The 24,472-nt window shown below is 36.6% G+C and overlaps 1 protein-coding gene across 1 annotated transcript; it reads right to left on the bottom strand.

Moving 5' to 3' along the window:
* Positions 1-265: 265 nt before the first annotated feature.
* On the bottom strand, positions 266-18,174 carry LOC132092342 (translocation protein SEC63 homolog). Its single transcript, XM_059498527.1, has 20 exons — positions 17,927-18,174; positions 16,673-16,772; positions 15,829-15,943; positions 15,625-15,737; positions 15,265-15,326; positions 15,104-15,162; positions 14,923-14,973; positions 14,315-14,423; positions 14,142-14,236; positions 13,897-14,029; positions 13,625-13,717; positions 12,970-13,115; positions 12,734-12,881; positions 12,553-12,635; positions 12,199-12,255; positions 11,903-12,067; positions 11,130-11,291; positions 10,845-11,045; positions 2,958-3,062; positions 266-2,379 (listed from the first exon to the last, which is right to left on the bottom strand). Exons 1-20 carry the CDS (start codon positions 18,048-18,050, stop codon positions 2,242-2,244), a joined length of 2,259 nt encoding a protein of 752 aa, XP_059354510.1. The 5' UTR covers positions 18,051-18,174; the 3' UTR covers positions 266-2,241.
* Positions 18,175-24,472: the final 6,298 nt, after the last annotated feature.

Consider the following 24,472-nt stretch of genomic DNA (forward strand, 5'->3'; position numbering starts at 1 on the left):
ACAGACATGTATATTAGATATTAGCCTGGCACGAGCTTAGTAATTGATTGTTTGAGAGTAAAGCAGGATGTTCTCTTTAGCACTTTTACATAATATTCATTTTCCTTTGTTTAATACTGAACAGATTAGCAAATATTCCTTTTATGAAAATGTCAAAATATCTACCTTCAGAAAAAAGCTTGGCAAGTTCTTAAAACCATGTATTTATCAAAGAAAGACACCGTTTCAGGGGATACATTTTCAATCATGTGTAATCAAAAAGAAAATCTTTTAAAAAGTTATTTTATTTGAAATTATTTAAATAGAAATAATATATATTTTCCATTTACAATGACAGTTTTCTTGTAAACACAAGTGGCAGATACTGTTTACTAGGCAATTCACCCCTTTTCTGGCCAGTGAGTTTCTCTGTGTGTCTATGAAGAGATGATTTCTCATAATCTGGGCCCTTCGGTTGATAGCTTTCAGAACACAGCATGAATTATGAGGCTACAATCTTTTTCAGAACTATAATACTAAAATGTCTATTTATCTGTTAAACCGTTATAATTTTATAAAATTGGTTGTGTTACATGCAACCAGAATGACACTTTCCCTATGTCAGTAAAGATTGCATTGTGTTTATGCTAATGAACACTAGGGGGGAAAATAAGTAAAATTGGATTTTCTAATGACATTTGCAGTTTTCCAAATGTACCTACATACTTTAACTATTGGGAACAAACAAGAAAATTCAATTTCCTGTCATTAATTCATGATTTAAAAAGAAAAAGAAAAAAAATACCCATAATTGAAATTACATTTCATACGCATTTTTACAACTCAAATAATTTCTTATCAGTCATCTTAACCTCTCCCACTAATTGACAAATGAACAGACCAGACCAATATTTTCATAACCACTACATCAGCACTTCCAAAATGCTGTCAGACCTTCCACTGGTGCAAAATAACATTTAAAATAGATTAAAATAATCATATCCACAAAAAAAAGCTAAATATACCCTCAATTTTGAGCATGGTTGCCATCCCGCCACGCACAAAAACTTGCAAAAATAAACATTGACCCTAAATAATTCATATCACTCAAACTGATGTTTCTATAACAAACCATCTGAAATATTTGTGGCTTAAAAAAATTTGTACATCGAATAAGGCATTCATATTTGATGAGAGTGGAATGCAAGACAAAATTATATATAAATACAAATTAATGTAATCATTTTTAGGTTCAAAAAGACACCCAACCATCTTTTGCTGCCCCATGGCCAAGAGATTAGTGTAATTGATGAAAGGAGAAGAAAAAAATGCTCTTTTTCACAAATCCAAACCTTGGATTATTTAGACTGTTATTACATAGTGCCAAGAAATCTTTCTGATATCAGCTTGCTTATTTTGTGGAACAGAGAGACAGCAGTTCTAGGTAAAGCGACATTAGGAGTTAAATCAGGACTAAACCATAGACCTGGCTGTGGAATGTCTGCAGTCTTTTTTTCGTGAGGCTGAGACAACCTGTGCTAGTGAAGAGAAAAGCTGGAAGTTGTTACTATAGGTGAGATTTATAAATGTATTGGACTTTCACACTTGATGACCATAAAGACAAATTGAGATGCAACCCACAGTAGTGCAGTACCCTTCATCCCATAATTCCTGCTCAAGATCAGAAAACATCCACATCCTTGTGGTTCATGCTTACTCCAGATTACACATCACACAGCCTCGTAAAAAGTGGAAACACCTGGTAAATCTGATATCTAATAAACTACATAAAACTACAAAATGATAAGGTAGAAAACACCCTTGAAGCATAGACGGTGATATTGAAAAATGACAGTCATGAGGTGTGTGATTTTTTCAGCGGTATTCTGGGTTTTATTTTTCCGATGCATTGGTTGCATCGATGCATCTTTTTCATCAAGCAGAGAGGAATCTGAAACACAGCTGGACCCCACAAATAACCACTGTCACAGCCAACCGATAACGACTGGATGAACGCAGGGAAAGATAACCAATAGTTCCTTATGTCTTATTTTGACTGGAGGACAAATTTGTGATTCATGATTGTTTTAAACAGGAACATGGGGCGTCAACATCCTTGTCTCCTGTTTGCCTCTAGTGTGTAGCGACCCAGAAGACGTCAATGTCTGGGGTTATGTGGATGTGTAGGAGCGTGAGTGTGTGCGCGCATGAGTGGGCACAAGGGTGTATGAGCTGTGCTCAAGTTTGCATGAAATGACTGGTTTAGTCGTCGTCTTCTTCATCTTCCTCAGATTCCTCAATGCCATCACTGTCCTCCTGGTCATCCTCCTCTTCCTCAGTTTCTGGGATATCCCACTGAGGGTGGTTATCCATCATGGCCTTCGCCTCATGAACCTCCAGCTGAAAATTAAAAAAAAAAAAAAAAACACAAAGGTTCTGGTGAATATTTTAAAATGTATAATATATATTATTATATATACACATTTTATATATTATATATATATTACATTTATAATACATATTTCTTTCGTTATATTTTTTAAAGAAATTAATACTGTTTCTTGATCACAAAATCAGCATATTAGAAATATTTCTGAAGGATTATGTGACACTGAAGACTGGAGTAATGGCTGATGAAAAAACAGCTTTCATCGCAGGAAATTACATAAAATACATTGAAATAAAATAATAAAAAAATATAAAATAATAATAAAAAGTTATTCAAAATTGTAATAATATTTAACAATATAACTATTTACTGTTATTTGTTATAAAATAAAAGCAGCTGTGGTGAGAATAAAAGACTTTAAAAATCATTTAAAAAAAATCTAACCAACCCAAAACTTTAAACATGCATGGTTTTAAAATATTTTATAAAATGTATAAATACTTAAATCAATAATTTAGAAAAATATGATATAGAAGAAAATATTTTTAAAAAAAAATAGTATTATTATAATAAATACATAAAAACTGACCTTGAGTGGCTTGATCTGATCTAATCCCATGAATGAATCTGATCTGAGAATCACAGAATATTGATAGTTTCCAGTTTTGGATGGAGCGGGGAATTTCAGTTCGACCTGAGGCAAACAGGAAGTTTAGATAATCATTGATCACTTTACACAACTCTGCAAAACCTAAAACGGAGAAGTAATTGGGAGATATGGGATAATTTATGACCCTTTTGTTTACACTGCATTCTCATGCTCCTCACAGAGAGGAAGCCCTCTGTGTGTCAGACAGAATTATGACAGGCGTCTGGCTGCTCTGTAACCAGACAGAGACTGCAGTATGGAGGTTGCCTGGCAACAGGCTATGGGGAAAACTGCTGTGCAGGAGACAATGTAGCTAGACCACTCAGCCAGTCTTAAACACACTTAAATATACATTTTACTATATTTTAATGACATTACACCATATCGCAATTAATTCTAGTATGGTAATTTGTTTTTGCCATTATGTATTCTGGTTCTAAATGCTTTGTTATTTCTATTGCAAGACCCCCCCCCCAACCCAGATTCACAAACCATTAAAGGGGTCATATGATGTTGCTAAAAAGAATATTATTTTGTGTATTTGGTGTAATGCAATGTGTTTGTGTGGTTTAAAGTTCAAAAGACACATTATTTTCCACATAATGTACATTATAGTTGCTCCTCTATGCCCCTCTTTCTGAAACACGTTGATTTTTACAAAGCTCATCGTTCTGAAAAGCGAGATGTGCTCTGATTGGCCAGCTATCAAGTGCGTTGTGATTGGCTGAATGCCTCAAGCGTGAGATGGAAATATTACGATGTTACCATACTGTGATGCCCTGACTTGCCGTATCCTGGAACGACGAGACAAAACCAATGAAACCCATTACAAACGAGGCATTTTTTGGATCCAGTGGCTACATACTTACAGTTTATAATGACTAGTAATACTATATTTTTGACAAGAAAAAGTTGACAAGAGTGCTTTAGTGAAATAAAAAGCTGGCAGCGTTTTGGTTACAAATAGCAGCCGAGGGCATCTTTGTTGCTATAACAACAGCTCCAATGGTAGCCTAGCACTGTGTGCTGCAGAAATGTGGGCTTTTGAAGTTAATGTTCAGTTAGTTAATATTAAAGTTAACGGGGAGGATAATGTCGGTTCACAATGACATTTGTGGGACCGCGACATTTTATGGGGAAGGAAACTGTATGGTGCTTTCAACAATTTAGTCTAGGAGCTCTGGTTGGATGATGCACAGTTTGCTGCATATTCTTTTTTTTTTTTTAGAATACAGAGTTTTGAACCCATATCTAGGGATGGGTATCGTTAAAGGCCATGTTGCAGGTTAACCACCACTTTCGATTAATGGGTACATAAATCACTCAAGATATGTATATCATTTTTAAAATGTCTCAAAAATAGTCTTAAAGACCTATTTTTTTAGTTTTTGGTATTAGCGGTTTTTTTATGCAACTCGGCGATGACGTCACGTTGGGGAGAAGTTGAGGAAAGGTAGCCTCAGTCTAGTATGATGCCGCGTTCCAGGCAACCCGTAACCCGTGTTTTTCCAACCTTAAACCCGTGAAAGTGCACAGGAACGGCAATCAAACTCGTGACTTCCCACCCGTGAACTCGTGTCTCGTACTAGATCGATGTACTCCGAGTTCCGAGGTCACACAGCACGTGAAACAACAATGACAGCCCCTACGAATAATACTGCCTACGGATGCAGTGTTTATGCAAGTGGCACACGTTGAAAAAATGATTTTAGGTCAATGTACTGTTCCAATAAAAAAAAATAATCTAGTTACAATTCCTTGCACTCAGAAAGTTTGGCATAACTTGCCTGGAACGGTCCAAAGTCGTTAGTAGTGGTATGAAATAGTGATTACGAGCTCAAAAACCTGCCTGGAACGCAGCATCAGAACTGTAGCGACTGACTGGGATGAGGAAGAGGTGGCAAGAGCCAACATGTATGATGACCTGCAGCTGTATAATTTCGAACCTGCCAGACGTGAGAGGGCAAATGAGGAATTGCCAAGAACTGATGTCCGTCAAAGCTTATGAAATGCATGGTCCGAAGAGAATGAGTAGAGAGTTGGTGAAGTGTCCTGGTGAGTTGCTATCGTTTAGCATCGCAGCAATGAGCACTGGAGCAAGTCTACGAGCAGCAGTGCACAATAACGACACACACACACACACACACATATATATATATATTATTATTATTTTTTTTTACTGTCATTGAGTAGCACAGAGTGAAAAATCAACGTTTTCTTTATATCTAGGTGGCAGTGATCATGACGTTAGTTCAGATAAGTACCGGTAACCTTTGTATAGTGTCGTAGAACTGGTAAACGTTGTCTTTGTCATCTAGAAATAGAAGGCAACATGCTAGCTATATGGACGTTTCTAAGCGTTTATCTCTTCCTTCGGTGAAAATGTTGTTGCAAACGTAGCTGCGTGTGTGTCGCTGTGTTTGGCAGGTGCTTGTGTGGGTGCTGTCCCATGGAAACTGCGCTGAAAAGCTTGTGCTGTAGGGGAAGTGAGTCCGTTTGGGTCGCTGTTGGTCGATATCTATCTATCTGGCTGTCTGTCTATCTATCTATATATGTAGTCTGTCTATCTATATCTATGTATTTATCTATTTATCTATAATCTGCGCTATCTGAATACTCTCGTCTACTACTCGTCTCTCTCTAGTCACTCTCAATGCTCTCAAGGCGGGCTTTGGTAAATTCTCTCCCCACCGTGACATGATGCAATGCATTATGGGGGAAAGGAGACCGCTGTAAAATAGTACCTACTTTTTCGTATTATATTCCGTTTTGTGATACCCAACAACATAAAATACAATGGATAACAGTTTAAATGTTTATTACCCACAAGCAAATTGCACAAATTCGAAAATTTTTTTACCCTGCAACACGGCCTTTAAGGTTTTAATGGTATTACTACTCTTACCGATACTGCTTAACGGTCCGGTACTTTAACTGTATTCTTATCGGTACTTTGTGTTGTGTTTAGAGGTCGACCGATATATCAGGCCGATATTTGTCATTTTTTTAATATATCGGCATCGGCCGATATCCGTGTTTAGTAGCGCCAATTTAAAGTCAGGCATGTCGGCGGGCAGCCCCGTGTTATTGGTGCAGTGGAAAGTGCTGCTGCCGCATGTGAAACCAAAACTTTTGGAAGATTCAACAACAGTCCTGGGAGATAAAGGTAGTCAGAGAATTTCACTCAGTAAATGGGGTGGAGAAGTTGGCAGCTCTAACAAATACTGCAGCATGACGTTACCAAAGTAAACTGTCTCTGACGTTACTCCACCTCGCTCACAGACAGCACCGTGCTCGGAGAGACAACTGTCCTGGAGCAGCCCAGAACCGTGAATCACATTTGTTCGGAAGCATGGTTTGATGCAGACAATAACCAGTTTTCCATCCAACTCATTTGTATTTAGGGATGTCAATATTCGATAATTTCCATGATCGATCGTCATTTAAATTAACGATCAATTAATAACCTTAATGCTGCAAAATGCGTCTGCAGCGGTATTATTATTATTATGTGCAAAAGCCACTTGGAAAAAAAGCTTTCTCACCCGAATTAAAGGGGTTTTAGTCTGAATAAAATGCTAGTAGCAGGACTATAAAATTAATAGATGTGATTATGATCATTTGATAAAATGAAGAGAGCGCGCCATACGTTGGAGATCATTTTACTTTGTTGACTGTTTCCAGTCAAGGAGACCGCTGAATGCGCCTCTTTAAGTGCTTTCCTGGTGCTTGTTGTTGTATTTTAAAACACAACTGCAATGTTTTCAAATGACACTATAGTAGTGGTGCAACGGATCATCATTGATCCGTGATCCATTCGGATCAATATCTTCGGTTCGGCACACACGTGACCCGCGGATTGATTTATGAAAAAAAAAAAAAAAAAAAAGTTGCGCATGTTCAGTCCACACTCAGTGGTCATGGCGAGCAGAGGAACGGAGGAGCTTGAACGCCCCGCGCATTTTGGCTTCCCTATCAGATATAATGATGAAGGAAAGAGGTTGTTTTTAGAGTGTAAAACTGTGACGGTGCATAGAGCCACGTTACGACATCCTGTCGCGCACCCACTTCAGCGAAAAGATTGTGCAAGATCTTTATGAACAGAAGAAAAAAAGTTGTGGATGAACTATCCTGAGCATCCTCTGTTGTGCTCACGACAGACGGGTGGACGTCCAGGGGGACGGAGAGCTATGTGACGATAACTGCTCACTTCATCACAGCAGACTGGGAGATGTGAAGTCCGGCTATTATGTTAAAAAGCAGATATTATGCCATGTGCACTATAAGTTGATTTCATATATTTTAATTTTATAATTTAATGTAAAAAAAAAACGTACGTTTTTTTTTCTTGGTCTTTTTTTTTTTTTGCTGATCTGAAAAATGATCCGATCCATACAAGGACGAACGAGCGTGGGTTTGACTAGATGTATTTGGAGGTTATTGCTCACGTCTCGTTCTGCACATATCCAAATGTTTCCATATTCGCAATGTATCTGAATGTTAAACTACAATATTTTTGATTTTTTTAATGTAAACTAGACGGAAAAGATCATCCTCTTCACATGAGCAAAAACATGCATAACAGCAGAGTGGACCGGTATACTACGGTCTATTTAAACTGACCAATGTGACCTTTTAAATGTTTGGTTGGCTGTACTTTTTTTTTAATAATGAACAGACTGCGATGTAAGTTTGAAATTAGAATGCACTTTAGATGTTATGTGTCATTTATACCAAACACAAATGTTGCTAGTGTGTTTGCAGCACTACTGTTATTTATTTTTTATATATTTACATTTTTTTATATTTATCAGTTTAATGCATTTTTATTTCTAAAATTGTATTTATTTAAATGTATATTTCAGTTTACATTTATGTTCCAACAAACTTGAAAAATTCTACTTGATAAATGCTCTAAAACTTTTATGTAAATGATTGACTCAAGATATCGGCCCTAAAAATCGGCAGCACATATCGGCCATCGGCTGACCCTGACCTCTAAACATCGACATCGGCTATAGAAAAACCCATATCGGTCGATCTCTAGTTGTGTTACTTTGTGTTGTGTTAGGCAGTCGAAAACTTTGCATTTCTCTGTCTGCACATAATGCACTTTTGAAAGATGCTTTGACATATTGCTTGTGTTGCCGCCCTTACATGCAAAAATGTTGTTGCACTTATGACAACTGGCGTTGTCTGCATCAACTCTAGTGAAGTATAACCACACTTTGGAACGTTTTGCTCTCTCCGCCATCGTCACTCTTTGTATTAAGTGGGAGTTTTCGTACTGTAAGGGGCCGTTCACATATCGCGTATAAAAACGTGTGGAAAACGCTAGGCACGCCGCTTTCTGATTTTTTCCCCAAAGCCTTCGGGCACTTGTGCTCCTGAGGCTTCTGCCATTGCTAAGCAACCATGACCTGCGTTCTCCATGAAGACGTGGATATTTCAGCAATGGATAAATGGATTTGCAGCACTAAAAATTGCTTGCAGTAGCGCTGCTACTAAATTAATTTAAAAATCTACATACAGCTATGATCAGCTGTTCCTTCATCTTGGCTGAGCTTTCAACGTTGTTACGGAAAAGGTGAGGATTGGAAGCTACATGACCTGCGGTGCACTTGCGGCATTCTGAAAAGTTTAGATGTTTTCAACTCGATGCGGTGCGGACGAGCCTGGAAAAAACGTGCTCGTCGCTTCCATTCGCGCATACCGCACGCCTACATTTGAAATAAAGAACTTGAGCGCGCAAAAGACGTGATATGTGAACGGCCCCTTATGCGTGTGTGTGCGCCGTGCTCGTTTGTTGTGTGTGTGTGACTGACAGAAAGTCTTTATTATTATGAAGGGGGAATTTTCGTACTGTTATGCGTGTCATGTGCGTGCGCCGCGCTCGTTGTGTTGTGTGTGTGTGTGTGTGTGTGACTGACAGACAGCCTCCGCGGCACGCATGAGAGATCTCGCAGATCTCACAGACAAACGTCTTAATATAATCGCACATTAGAAATGTTTGGTGAGATAAAATGTGCACGACAACATTATTAAGCAAAAATACATATTACATAATTTTTTTTCCCCCTCCAGTACCGAAAACAGAACCAATAGCGTCAGATCTTACTGATACTACGGTCTTTCATAATTTAGCCCTAGGGCCAGTTTAATACCGGGTTTCGGTACCCATCCCTACTTATATCATACAACTCCTTGTGCCAAAACTAGTATGATCTGTCTACCAGCTATCTTCTTTTTTTCTCTCGTTGTTTTTGTTGTTATGGAAAGGACTCGCCACTCGCTTGTTGTCATTGGTCAGCTGTCAAAAAGGCGCTTGAAGTAGGATGTTTTTTTTTTTCAGAAAGTTTAAATTTTTTCAACTTGAAAAGACGCTTTGAGCTGCAGAAAAAGATGCTGGCAGTGATGTTTTAAAAAGCACTCAAGACTTTTTTGAAAACACTGTTTACTCTATAGGATTATAATGTAAAACAGACGCTGGCATAAACAAAACCATGTCTGCATTTGTGATCGGAGAAATTACAAACAACAAGCGCTACTCTACACTGCTCAAATCTTGCATTTTAATAATCAGTGACAAATTCTATAAATATGTAAACGTACTTACAGACTGTGAGTCAGAAGCGCCAGACTGTCCATGCAAAGTTGGAATTGCCCCACTTTATAGTTATAGCCTTTGTGCACAGAAGCATTGTAGGCTATGGTTCAGGAAACAGTCCTCGTCCTCCATAAAATGCACTGCACATTTGCAAATATTCTGAATATTTGGGTTGAACTGTTCTGGAACAGTGTTGTAAATACAACTTAACCACTAATTTCTAGTTGTGTCCTCTTTTGGAAGGCCAAACAAAGTAGTTTCACTTTCACAAGGAAACACACAGCATTCCACCACATTGTGCCGGCGGCAACTGCTAGATTACAAGTTACACCTTTCTTTTCGTGAACATTTTGGGCGGTGTTATTCAAATCTTCCCACATCGTTACATAGACATGTGAGGGTGTGTAAGACCAAGAGCTTGTAACACTCCAAAGAGAAAGGAAACATTTTAAATCACAACATATGACCCCTTTAACAAAAACTATTAAACATTTGGTTGTTTAGCTTTATTGAAATAAATCTGTAATTAACTAGAAAGGTTGAACTGAAATAAGTTTAAATTGAAGCAGCAAACATAATAACTTTAAATAAACAAAAAGCTAATGAAATAAATGTAAATTAAACCTTAATAGTAGTATTAAAAAATTAAATTAATAAAAAATTAACATTATTTTAATGACCAATCAATTATTATTACTGGAAAAGTTTTTTTTTAATTAGTCTGATTCAGATGGACCAGTTTGATCAATTCAAATAACTTCCCTCTTACATGGGGTTATTATTGTTAGCTAAAACTAAAACTATTGAAATCATTTTGGTTATCTGAAATAAAATTTCTAAAAATTAAAGAAACCTAATAAAAGAAACCTAAATAGATATATTTAGATAGATAGATAGATAGATAGATAGATAGATAGATAGATATAAAAAAAATGAAAATATAAATGCTAGTTAAAAATATTAATAAATCACACTGCTAACAAATTAAATATCACTATGATTTGTTAGCACAATTTACTTTGCACAGCCTTTACTCAAAATGTTGTCTAGCCAGTAAAAACATTTTTGAGCAACTCTCCTCAAATTTCCACGACTTTTAAGTTTTAAGTCACTTCCATGCCCAGAAAATTTTAAATTCCCCTCCACTGAGTAACACAATGTCACCCTTTCCGAATGAAAAAAAGATGTGGTAAAGCACAAACAGGTGGTTGTGGCCTCACCTCCTCTGTGTCTTTGAGTGTACAGACGTGGTTGGGCATAGACACCAGCGTCTGTTCCTTCCTATCTGCAATGTAGAGCCACCACCACTCCTGCTTCTCCTCAGGGAAGTACAAACTGTACACAGGATGTGTGACCTTAGACTTGGTCTCCAATAGTGCCCTTTCACGGCGCTGAATGCTCTGTTGTAGTGCCTCCCATTCCTACAGAAAAAGACATGCTGGTTATGGAAAGATGCACTGCAATGACTACCATTGGCAGTCACATCAGAAGGATATGACACACACCTCCTCATCATCTCCGGCAATCTCGTCCACCTCAGTGTCACTCTGCTTGTCGCTCTCCTCATCTCTCTCGCTGGGAGAGTCCTTATTTCCCTCTGCTTCATCTGATTCACTGCCTTTATCAGAAAGATCGTCCTCTTCCACTTTTGATGCAGGAGCAACATCCTGTGAATGAAAATATAAGCACATGCAGATGCAAATGAGCATCATAGTAAAACTGACTAAAATGAATGAATATAACATAATATACACTACTGTTCAGAAGTTTGGGGCTGCCGATTTTTTTTTATGTTTTTGAATCAAACCTCTTGATAAAACTATTGTTACAATTTCAACTGTTTTCTATTTTAATTTTAAAATATAACTAATTTGTGTGATGGCAAAGCTCAATTGTCAGCAGCCATTACTCCAGTCTTTAGTGCCATATGTTTCAGAAATCTTTGTAATATTCTGAAAAAAATATTATTATTATTATTATTATTATCAAAGTTGAAATGAGTTGTTTTGCCCCATATTTTTCGTGGTAACTGTGATACTTTTTTTTTTTTTTAAGTTCAAAAGAACAATTTAATTGAAATGGAAATCTACAACAATCTACTCTCATTTTTGACAATTTAATGCATCCTTGCTGAATAAAAGTATTCATTTCTTAAAAAAAAGAAAAAGAAAAATCTTTCGGAACTTTCTGAATGGATAAAATGAAAGTCTGTTTCTTTAAAAGACAAAAAAATGTGTAACACAGAACATTTACAGGTCTATAGTTTTAGAATCCTTACATTTCCTGCCACATTGCCATTGGGGTGTTTGGCCTTGTCTCCCTTTGCTTGCTGTTGGGTGACTGGTTTCTTCTTAGTCAGTTTCTTCTTTTTGGACTTGGCAGCTTTCTTAGCTCCTTTATTCTTATTTTGCCAAACTTTTGGCTTGTTTTTGGCATCACCTTGCTGCAAATTACAAAATAATATTCATATACTTTTAGACATCATTACGAGCAAATAACAAAATGTAAATATGCATTTTTTATTTTTTTATAAAATTATGTCTGCCAAACACATAGCTTGAATAGCGTTACTACCTCCTCTGCATTAGTTTCCTCTGTAGGTAGCGGTGCATCCTCTTTCTCAAACATCTCCTAAATACAAACAGAAATTTAGTACAAATGTTGTTGCGCTTTTTAAAAAGAATACAGACTGTTTTGGTAGTAGGTAGTCTTGCTTGAAATGAATTCTCAACCTAAAAACCAAAGAAGCATAGCATTGACCTCTTGTGGATGCCTGCTGCAACTGCAAGATGTGCTATACCATGATCATAATCACTTTGCATAATACATATATAACATAAATCAACTGCTATATTTGAATAGCATTGAACTCTCACCCTCAAATAAACATCTGGATAGGAAATGGTGGCTCTCAAATATGCTACTTACAGACATTCTCTTCCTTGTCAAGGTGACAGTAACTGTGACAATGGATCCTGCCGTGACGTTATTGCTATCTTCATCATCCAACACTATGGGGCAATGAAACACAAAGAGTTGAAGTCTTTAAATCACACATAATGGTTTTTAATGAATGTATGAGGGTTCAAGTGCTGCTGAACAATCTCACCTTGAAGTTTGGTTTCCATGTTGATACAGGGAAAGCTCCCGAGGACCGCCATAACCTCATCATACTTCTCCTCCCCCAGGAATCGCAGCATGTTTCTCCTGTCAGAGTCCTTCAGACTGACAAGATCTTGCAATGTCCGTACCTTATACTGAAGAGAAAGATGGGCCCTATTTAGAAATTTAACTGGGGTATCTAACAGAGTTTTTTTTGCTGCGATGCCTCTGAGAAAGATGTACCTTCTTAGAGATACAGTATCGGAGGTGCTCCTCTTCAAAATGGGGCAGCTGAAGCAGAGGAGACTTGGCCTCCTGCAGTCCTTGAAGCACCATCTGAGACAACTTCATGCAGTTCTCTATGGATGACAACCTGGGAGCCCGAAGACCTATAAAATCAAAATCAGCAAAAATCGTATTTCAATCATGCATCATATTATATACTACCTTTCAAAAGATTTTTTCATGTTTTTAAAAAAAGTCTCTTATGTTCACCAAGGATGCATGATGAAATATACATTAAGCAATATGAAGAAATATTACTACAGTTTCAAATAACTCTATTCTATTTTAACACATAAAAAAATTTAATTGACCCTGTGATGGCAAAGCTGAATTCTCAGCATCATAGCTCCAGTTTTCAGTGTCCCATGATCCTTTAGAAATCATTCTAATATGTTTTCAGGTGCTCAAGACATATTTCTTATCAATGCGGAAAACAGTAGTGCTACTTAATATTTTTGAGGAAGTTTTTTTTTTTAACAATGTTGTATTTAGTGTCAACTTCTGCTCCATTTAATTCATCCTTGCCGGAATAAAAGATTAATTTCATCACATAAATCATACTGATCAAACCTATAAACAGTAATGTATATACTCATATTAATTACATAATTACCTCCTCTGCTGGTTGCCATCATAGTAAGTTGACAGCCGACATTGATCATTTCCTGTAGTAAAGCAGGGCACTTCTTCACCACAAACCTTTGATCTGCAGAAGATACAAAACAGCTAATTAATTTAGCTTGGGATTAGCAACACCAAGGTCATGGATTTAATTCCCAGGGATAACATATTTGGTTTAATATATAGCTTGTAAGCTGGTAGTTGGTCTGCTATTATCCTACAGGATTAAATGTTGACACTTGACAGGTGTTTGTGAATGCATACCCTCCTCTATGTTCTCAGAAACATCCATCCTGGCAAGGTGTGTAAGTAATAAAACTCGAGCCTTCAGGCTGTAGGGATAGCAGAACGGAGGCTCCTTCTTCTTCACATTAATGTTCCCCAGCTCCCGAATCAACTGCACAAAGCAACACAACACGAGCATTCAATTTAATCATTATCCACTAGCCACTTCATTAAGCATTCTAAATCTTTAGCACAAAATACATATATATGTTTGAACATTTTACCTGTGGAACTTCTATGTTGTCTGTTGGTCTTATGATGGCCTCTTTGTTACTACGAGGATCAAATTCAAATGCTGCCATCAAAACCATCACCAATCCTGTCAAACACAGAAAAGACTCAGTCGCAGGTATCTAAAAGATCGAAAAAGGTCATAAAATATTTTTCTTCAACTTACGTTTCATGTTCATTGTAGGCGTTTTGTACATAAAGTGCATGAAAAGCTGTGTTGTGTTGATGAGGATCTGATCACCACTGTAGCGGATGGAGCGGTACCACCATGTGCCCTAAACAAAAAGGCTCGTTACTATTGTTTTTATCAGAATATTAATGAACAGAATGGGCTTCTATACTACAGTTTCCAAGCACTTGTACACTACATTTTTTTACATTTTTTTTTTTTTAAGAAATTGACGCTTTTTATTTAGCAAGGATGCATTAAATTGATCATTAGTGATACATTTATAATTATACAAATTATCCTAACTGTTATCACCACTGACAATTATAATGTTACTCTAGCTTGAGACACAGATGATGAAAATTCAGCTTTCCATTATAGAAATAAATGAGTTAAAACACATTAAAATAGAAAAGAGATGTTTGAAACTCTAATAATACTAAACAATATTACTGTTTTTACTGTATTTTGATCAATTATCTTGGTCAGCATAATAGACTTCTTTCAAAAAACATAAAAAGAAATAAATCTTACTGACCCCAAACTGGTTTTATTTAATTTAATCTCATGTCCAAGTTATTTATCGCTCTAAAAGAATGGCTTACCACAACCACAGGAAGTATAACCATAAAAGCCAACCCATAGACCAGCAGCACCTGTGAAAGGCACATGCAAACAGGTTTCGCAAGTTATTGCATTCTTAGTGTATTTATCTAATTATTAATTGACACTTAAATTTGGTCAAGACTTAACTGACAGCTGGAAAAAATGAGTGGGTGAACCTACCAGCATGGAATTTTTCTGGTCAACAATCCACGCAGGAAGAGCGATTCCAAAACTTGTCACTGATCAACAGTAAAAAGACAGAATAATGATGAACTTTCAACATAGGTTATACTAACGGAACAATTGTTTAGAAATAAGTTGACAAGTTAAGAAACTGTCACCTCTTGGGCCATCAGGGTTGCCATACTTCTCCCAGTTATCCCGTGCTTCCTCATTCGTTAAACTGTGAGAATGTATCAGCATGGAAAACTATTTCAAAAACTCAGATGATTACACGCAGCGCAATATTGACCAATAACAGAAAGGTGCTGCGTGAGTACTTTAAGAAGTGTTTCATTCTGGCTCAGTGAATGACATTTTTACATATAGCTTTTATGAACGGTATTGTGCTGCACCTATAATTACACACTGCAATACCAACACCAACCCACATAGAAAAATTAGTTGCGACTGCTATAAATAACATGACATTAAATGTAAAAGGTAACAGTAAATAAAAGAGGTGGTGACAGCAGTCTTACGCAGAGTAAGCTTTAGCAAGCTTCATGAACATGGCCTCATCTCCACCTTTATCAGGATGGTGTTTCAGAGACAGCACTCTGTACTGTTTCTTAATCTCAGCAACAGACGCTCCCTAAACAGAAAAATAATGGATCTATTAATCTTTAGAAGAAGCAGGTTAGAGATTAAAATGACAAAGAATAAGACAAGAAATGCATCCTTACTGCTTCCAAGTGGAGGACCTCATAGGGGTTATACTCCTGGTACTCTCGATCTAATTTAGACACCTTATAGGCCAGGAGAAGAAATACTGCCCACCCAAACAACAGGGCTGCTTTTCTAAAATGATAGAGAAGTACATTTTAGTATGTGACCAAAATTTACAATAAAATAGACAGCAGCTGCTATACATCATGATGACTAAGTAGCATAAAAGAGCAGATTTAAGCCATGAAAGAAGGGATATTTCAGAATACATCTTATTCAAGCTTTGTTCTTTAAATAGACGGAGCACAGCTTTGACGAGTGTCTGATGTCATTGTCATGCTTAAGAATAAATAATTTCATTCATTTTGACCATTGTGGCAGGTGCTACAGCAATAGCCAAAAATAAATCAATAAATCAGACCATCACAATAAAATGACTCTTGGTTGGTGTCCGAAAATTCATTAATCATATAAAATGATAAATTGATATCTGTTGCAAGACTCTCGTAAAAGCATTGTTGTCCTCTTGCATTTAATTAATGTTAACAATTAATACAAAATATGATTTTTTTATATCCTTTAATATACTAAATGGATAAATGCATAAAAAGCTAATTAAATATTTTAGCACTTTGCATGATTTTTAAGAGATACTGATATCCAATTAATTTTGTTGCCCAGTGCACACTGTATACATCCAGAAACCTACTAAAAATGTGTGCATGTTAAAAACTAAATGTTTACAAACAGCAAACAGACAGGACACAAGTGCAGTGTGTCATAATAACAGTAGGCGCAATAAGCTAAAGGAGATTGATTCCCCTGAAATGCCTTTAATTTCACACAAACATAATCACTTACTTAAGTGTTGGAACAATGCTCTGCTGTGATTTCATCAGCCGAAGGCGATACCACAGACATCTTCCATGGACTCGTCGTAAACTCTTCAATCTTAATTGCTCTGTAAATTTATTTATATAACTGACAACAATGAGAAAAAAGCAGCATTGTGCAATCTAACTCACACCCACCATGCAAACATACAGATCCTGCCTCTACAGTAAAGTCCCATTGTACAATAATAGCAAATTATATAAAGGAATAGTATTAACATATTCAAAAAGCATGGTATAGCACTGTTACTTTTTAGTTAGTGAGGTACTGCAAAATGTGTCCCTGTGTACCTCTCTTACATTGAGAGCAAGATTACAAAAGCGGTCTCAAAATATGCCAAAATTGTATTGTTATATAAGAGAATAAACAGAGGAAGAGGATTTGTGTACAATAGACCCATCTTTATTGATATCTGAAAGGTTTTCAGTCCGACAGATATTGAGCCATAATGGACTTTAAAACCAAAAACCTATGAGCGTTTCTTGTATAAATTCGATACTGTGCACACTGCATAATTGTTAGCACAACTGCATAAGCTACAAACCATTGTCTGCAAACATGGGTTCATTTATTGTGAATTTGACTTCGACTGACTTAAAGTTGTCGATCTGATGCATGTAAACAGTATGCAAAAGTGCAGTTCATGAGAGAGTACAATTCACAAGAACGTGCATATACCACAATGAACAACTAAATAAACAGATACCTTGCAACATTTCATAACACATGAAGAAAAGCGAGTGGGAGTGAATGCCATGCAGACGGGAAAGAAACAAGTAATGATCAATGGCGACCATTATATGATCAGATCAACTGATCTTAAAGCAATGTGTTTGTCACACATTAAACAGAAGACAAGTCACTCAAATTTAACGAAGGACGCTTGTACGTGAGGGTAGCAATGCTCAAATAGACATTTAAACTGAAGTCTCTTTAAAAGTATCTGCGTTAAGATCGATAACTTACACTTCAAAAATACTGGAAATATCTCATCCAGTGTAGTTGAGCTGCTAATGCTAAGTTAAATATCAACAATTAGGCAAGCTCTTAGTGGCATTACTGGGTCTACCTTAGGTATTCGTTTTATTGAATACTGCAATGTCAGAAAATGCTCCTCAAAGAGGTGGCAATCTAGTTATCAGTAACTTAACGTTACTTATCATCAAGAGACATGTAACGTGAACAGTTTAGCTCTTCGTGTATTAGCATATGGGGCCTTACCCGCATTCTGATCCCGGGGCCAGAGGTAATAGGTGGCTGGGATTACTATTAGTCCCACAAAGGACGTGAGGAAATAGAAAAAGGTGTTGCCACTGTCGTCGTACTGAAACTGCTGTCCAGCCATTTCGCAGCTGCTTTAAACCCCGTTTTTTTTCAGCCGCTTTGCCGCCCTATCAGTCGCCCCACTGTAGGACTAGTCACATATGCTGGAGAGGGAAGCCAGCATCCAGGCACTTTCTGCAACGATAGCGATTTTTTTCAAAATAAAAGGTTTTCGTGTAATTTTTAAGACTGACCCGCAGGTCTTTGTTAGTGTAAAAATCTGAGTTTATTTATTAAAACGCGTTTTTAATTTATTAGACTGTGATCACGTGATGCTAGTATAAATAATTATTAGATTTCCACGTTTAACAAAACATGGACTTTTATTATAGCGTGTTAATAACGTCTCGCCACTTGCAGTCGACGCTCTGAAACACGACAAATGTATGCGCCAAGCAGTGTACGTGTTCTACGCATGTGCTCTATGGTAGTACATGTTGTTACTTTTTATACAGTCTATGGTTTTTACACAATTCGTACTTTTAGATTTAGTTTTTCTTTTCTTTCAAATAAAGAGGGGATTTCATCCTGTACAGATATAGGGATCCCTCATACAGGTTAATAGTCAACCCAAAGACTTAAATAGCATTTTGTATTATTTTTAATTTATAACTATAATTAACATTCCTTAATGCATAATGGATTAAGAATGCATAGTATAAAATCCTGTTTTACACATCTGCTCACAGACCCCAAGTTGAAAACCCTGGTTTTAATTTACAGATGAAAACTTTAGATCCCTATTATACAAAAACCTGTCCTTCTTGATTTTGTAATTCAACTTAACTATTTTTATGATGTCATTCCAACATAGTAGTACACATAACAAAAAAATAAATAAATAAAAATACATACTACAGTGATTAACAAAACAGTCACCTTATAATTTAAATTTAAACATTTTTGTCAACATATTATTGCATTCATTATCATATGCAACATTGCTTGATAATACTTATACATTTTCTTTTTTTAGTGGTTCGCTCAAGTGTGGCTGCAATGTATTGTCTTTTAGATATTCCATCAAGACGTCCAGAGTGTACAACCCGAATTCCGGAGAAGTTGGGACGTTTTTTAAGTTTTAATAAAATGAAAACTAAAAGACTTTCAAATCACATGAGCCAATATTTTATTCACAATAGAACATAGATAACATAGCAAATGTTTAAACTGAGAAAGTTTACAATTTTATGCACAAAATGAGCTCATTTCAATTTTGATTTCTGCTACAGGTCTCAAAATAGTTGGGACGGGGCATGTTTACCATGGTGTAGCATCTCCTTTTCTTTTCAAAACAGTTTGAAGACGTCTGGGCATTGAGGCTATGAGTTGCTGGAGTTTTGCTGTTGGAATTTGGTCCCATTCTTGCCTTATATAGATTTCCAGCTGCTGAAGAGTTCGTGGTCGTCTTTGACGTATTTTTCGTTTAATGATGCACCAAATGTTCTCTATAGGTGAAAGATCTGGACTGCAGGCAGGCCAGGTTAGCACCCGGACTCTTCTACGACGAAGCCATGCTGTTGTTATAGCTGCAGTATGTGGTTTTGCATTGTCCTGCTGAAATAAACAAGGCCTTCCCTGAAATAGACGTTGTTTGGAGGGAAGCATATGTTGCTCTAAAACTTTTATATACCTTTCAGCATTCACAGAGCCTTCCAAAACATGCAAGCTGCCCATACCGTATGCACTTATGCACCCCCATACCATCAGAGATGCTGGCTTTTGAACTGAACGCTGATAACATGCTGGAAGGTCTCCCTCCTCTTTAGCCCGGAGGACACGGCGTCCATGATTTCCAACAAGAATGTCAAATTTGGACTCGTCTGACCATAAAACACTATTCCACTTTGAAATAGTCCATTTTAAATGAGCCTTGGCCCACAGGACACGACGGCGCTTCTGGACCATGTTCACATATGGCTTCCTTTTTGCATGATAGAGCTTTAGTTGGCATCTGCTGATGGCACGGCGGATTGTGTTTACCGACAGTGGTTTCTGAAAGTATTCCTGGGCCCATTTAGTAATGTCATTGACACAATCATGCCGATGAGTGATGCAGTGTCGTCTGAGAGCCCGAAGACCACGGGCATCCAATAAAGGTCTCCGGCCTTGTCCCTTACGCACAGAGATTTCTCCAGTTTCTCTGAATCTTTTGATGATGTTATGCACTGTAGAAGATGAGATTTGCAAAGCCTTTGCAATTTGACGTTGAGGGACATTGTTTTTAAAGTTTTCCACAATTTTTTTACGCAGTCTTTCACAGATTGGAGAGCCTCTGCCCATCTTTACTTCTGAGAGACTCTGCTTCTTTAAGACAAAGCTTTTATAGCTAATCATGTTACAGACCTGATATCAATTAACTAGATGTTCTCCCAGCTGAATCTTTTCAAAACTGCTTGCTTTTTTAGCCATCTGTTGCCCCCGTGCCAACTTTTTTGAGACCTGTAGCAGGCATTAAATTTTAAATGAGCTATTAAGTGGATAAAAGTGTAAAATTTCTCAGTTTAAACATTTGCTACGTTATCTATGTTCTATTATGAATAAAATATTGGCTCATGTGATTTGAAATTCCTTTAGTTTTCATTTTATTAAAATTTAAAAAACGTCCCAACTTTTCCGGAATTCGGGTTGTACATAGGGTAGTTCATGGAAAGGTTTTTGGGCTATCAGTGCAATCCACTGGCACATTATTTTTCTATGAACATGTTGTATGAAATACAGCAGGTCTTCACAGCTAAACTGGATTTAAAAATGGAATGCTTCTGCAGATATCTGAGAAAAGGTTTTCTCAGAGTACTCATGGAGCCTTGCGCCACTGCAAGAGATGACTGCACTTTCTGGTTATAACATACATTTTTCTGTCCTATATTGTTGCATAATCTGGGAATGGAGACAGAAAGTGCTCTGAAAGTGGAGAGGTTGAATTGCCAAAGATGTGATTTCATTAACCAAGATACTGGTAACAAGGGTGCAGAATTCATCCAGCTGATCACAAACGAGTGACGTGAAAGCGGTTTGCCATATTGTGGTAAGACTCTTGGGTAAAAAGAGCCCACAGACTAGCAAGCACAGCATGCCACACTTGTCTATTCCTCTTGCATAATGGCAGTCCATTTCCAAAATGCCAACAGCCGTACCAACTCCTACAAACACAGTCAAAAAAACTATTTTGTTTTACAAACTACAAGTGTGATTAGCAGAAAATTGGACAAACATAAACTAAAGTATCTCAGTTTGAGTTGGAGTCAGCTGGAAGTGACTCTTACAATCACTTATTTTCAAGCTTTGCAGCACGTTACTGAAAAAATCTCTTTTGTCGTCCTCTCTGACACGTGAAACAGAAAAAAAGTTAATGCTTTTATCTAATGTTTATTATAAACAGTATCTTTCTAATATAAAATAATGTGTGGATCATCTTACTTTTGCAGATTATCGCTTGGTTCATTTTTCAGCTTCATTCTATAAAAATATAAATTAATATAAAAAATAATTAGTTGCATCAATGGGTTTTCACTCCTGAAATTTAAAGCAGCCTTTTGGTTGCTGGTTTCTATAGCTGGCCATTAGTGGTCTTCAATCAACAGCTAACATTAAAGGTACCAGCAACCACGTTTCAAAATATCAACAGTTTAAATTGGATTTTCAACAGGCTGGACAACTGAAGAAATATTTCCAAATGTCAAACAGTTGCCAGTTTTAGTAAATAAAGGGAGCATTAAAAGAAACAACGTTCTGTTTGTTTACGAAATGGAGCGACATAGCAATACATAGAATACAGTTTTTTCACCTTACTTTCCAGTGTTTGCAACTTGCATTTTTCTTGAAAAATAAGAAATCTTCAACATCATAACTGTCAGCTAATAAAAACGCAATGTATGTTTCAGCAACATGTTTTCCAGATTTAGACTGTTGCAATATGACGTGATGGATTTCCCCACTAAACTTGTTTGACAAAGCAAGCTAAAATGATCTTTAAAAAAATTAAGCAAGCTGAAAATATCTTAAACCATCCTGTTGTTAGGTGGTCTTATGTGGTTTAAACTGGTCTAAATGCTGATCTCCGAGAATGACCAACTAAAACCAGCCATGTGACCAGGCTGAAAACCAACAAAGTCTGATTTAAGTAGGGTTTTTTTTATTTTATTTTTATTCAGCAGTGATGACATGAAAACATATATTGTCTCAGTCTATTAATTCACTCATATAAGCATTAAACAAAGTGTGGCTTAAAATCATATTCCATCAATAGATGGCACCAGAGTAATATTATGAACCTGATGTATGATTCATCTCCATGTAGATAGGTGGTTCAACTGTAAATAAATTCCATATAATTTACAAAAGAGAGAAAAACTTCAAGTGTGTATACTGATATGAGAGAAAGTGATCATGCTGAAACCCTCCTCAATAACCTTTGCCGTTTCCTCTTCAATCCCATTGACCTGAATGATGATGGCAGCACAAGATAACAAATAAGAGCTACAGTGATGAGACTGTTTACTTCAGACTTGAGAGATGCTCTTACCATCCTGCGTTAATCAGACAAGAGTTAAATATGCAGGGAGTAATTGTGCAGGTCACAACCCCTCATCTTAATTTACACATTATTACATGGAGGTTATGCACTACAAGGCCATAAATCTGTATAAAAATCAACTATAATAAGTTGCATGGAAATTAAGACTGTGACATTTCCTTTTGTTCCATGCATAAATATACTAAGTAAATGTTCTTTTTCTAATGAATGACATGGTTATTTTAAAACTTACTTTTACAGTTCGTCCCAGTGGATATTCAGTTGTAGAAATTGTAAAATAAAGGTCAGTTGCATAAATATTTAATATTTGTGATCATGCTCCTAATGCATTTGACATGTAGTCGAATCACTTGAAACCTAAAAGAAGAATATTTGCATGTTAACAATGTATTACAAGGCTCTCTGGAATACTTAACATTCAAATATTTTCATGCTTGGCGATGTTGAATATCAGACCGAGTAAAGGAAACTTATTAATATTACTGTAATATTGTTGCTCGTGCTTGGTTGACAATTTTCTTTCTTAACTGATGTTTTCAGATAATATACAGTTGTAAAATTGTTTGGTATGAATACGAAATAGAGAGTGAACAAACATTTTAATTAGAAAACTTTTGAGAGTAAATTAATGGCCATGAATATATAGGCTTATTGGTGAAGCAATTTATTTATTTATTTTATTTTTAATTATTTATTTCATCCAGCGTTTTCTGTTATGTTGTACTTAGCTATTCAGATGCCAAACTCATTATAGAAATAGTATTGAATGCAGCCCATCAATTGATGATGATGAAGCACTACAGTGGCCACCTATTGTCTCCCTGAAATCTTGTCTATAATTCTAGTCAAGAGGCTTTATAACCGTCTTATCCAGCTGCACTGTACCCAAAGATGAGAGGGCAGGGTGCCCAACAGGGTCAGATGTTTCTGCCCTTATGCCATAGCCCCTTATTCAAAAGCTCTTATTCTGACAGACCCCCTGGGACCGTGTAAGCCTTGCCAACAGTGATCCTGTTGTCTTATTAAAAGAAGCTACGGGGCACAGAAGTCATCCACCTTAGGTTTCTGACACACCAATCAGCATCTGCGATGTCTTCTCCAGCTGACCTCTCATACAACCTTTGTAATGAGGTGGAACATTTTAGAATGATTAACAACAAATGGAGACTGGAATGGAGAGCTCTGTAGCCATCAGCAGTGCTAAAGTGCCACTGTGATGAAGTGATTCTATAATCTATCATAATCCCATAATCCCATGATCTTCAGACTCTGACCCTTATGAGGTCATAATGGCCCCTTTCATTCAGCAACACGTTGGCTCTTAACTGAGAATTCTCTTATTATAAAGCTATATTTCTTCAACAAAGCACCATATTCAGCTTTAGCCAATTGAAAGCTTTATAAGGTTTGTATAACTACCAAAGTTACATCGAAAGTATGTGTGGTTGATGAAATCTGATTTACAGTAGATGAAGGAATCTCAGAGGATGATTAAATTACAGAAATCAAGAAAGGATGAATGAGAAAGAGATAGAAAATTGATTAGTGAATTAATTTTGTGATGATCTCATTTATATCCCAGATACTATTACATAAAAATAGTAGTATATTTATTTTGATATTGCGATCATACAAGTTTACACTGCATAATTTTTCTTGCTTTCTAATACATGAGCTGATTACTTGTCCTTTGAGATTTTTTCCCCAACATAATACTTGATCTTAATATGATAGGTTAAATGTCATGTTTTGCAATATATCTAATTTGTACTAATTTTGACACAAAATAAACAAAATAACAACTTATGATGACATATACATACTACTGTCAACGTCATATTTTTTCCTCACAAATAACTGTCAAGAAATATTGAGGCAAAGGGTGACTGACATGGAATCAAATTACA

This window comes from Carassius carassius, chromosome 18 (genome assembly GCF_963082965.1).
Source record: "Carassius carassius chromosome 18, fCarCar2.1, whole genome shotgun sequence".
In the NCBI taxonomy this organism is placed as follows: Eukaryota; Metazoa; Chordata; class Actinopteri; order Cypriniformes; family Cyprinidae; genus Carassius; species Carassius carassius.

Bases quoted from the DNA above. Each gene is read 5' to 3' on its own strand.
- LOC132092342 (XM_059498527.1), bottom strand. From the start codon at position 18,050: ATGGCTGGACAGCAGTTTCAGTACGACGACAGTGGCAACACCTTTTTC. The intron at 15,944-16,672 runs GTAAGTGATTAT...CTATCATTTTAG, and splicing joins AGCATTGTTCCAACACTTAA to AAAAGCAGCCCTGTTGTTTG. The intron at 12,256-12,552 runs GTAAGTAGCATA...GTTTGTATTTAG, and splicing joins TGACAAGGAAGAGAATGTCT to GAGATGTTTGAGAAAGAGGA.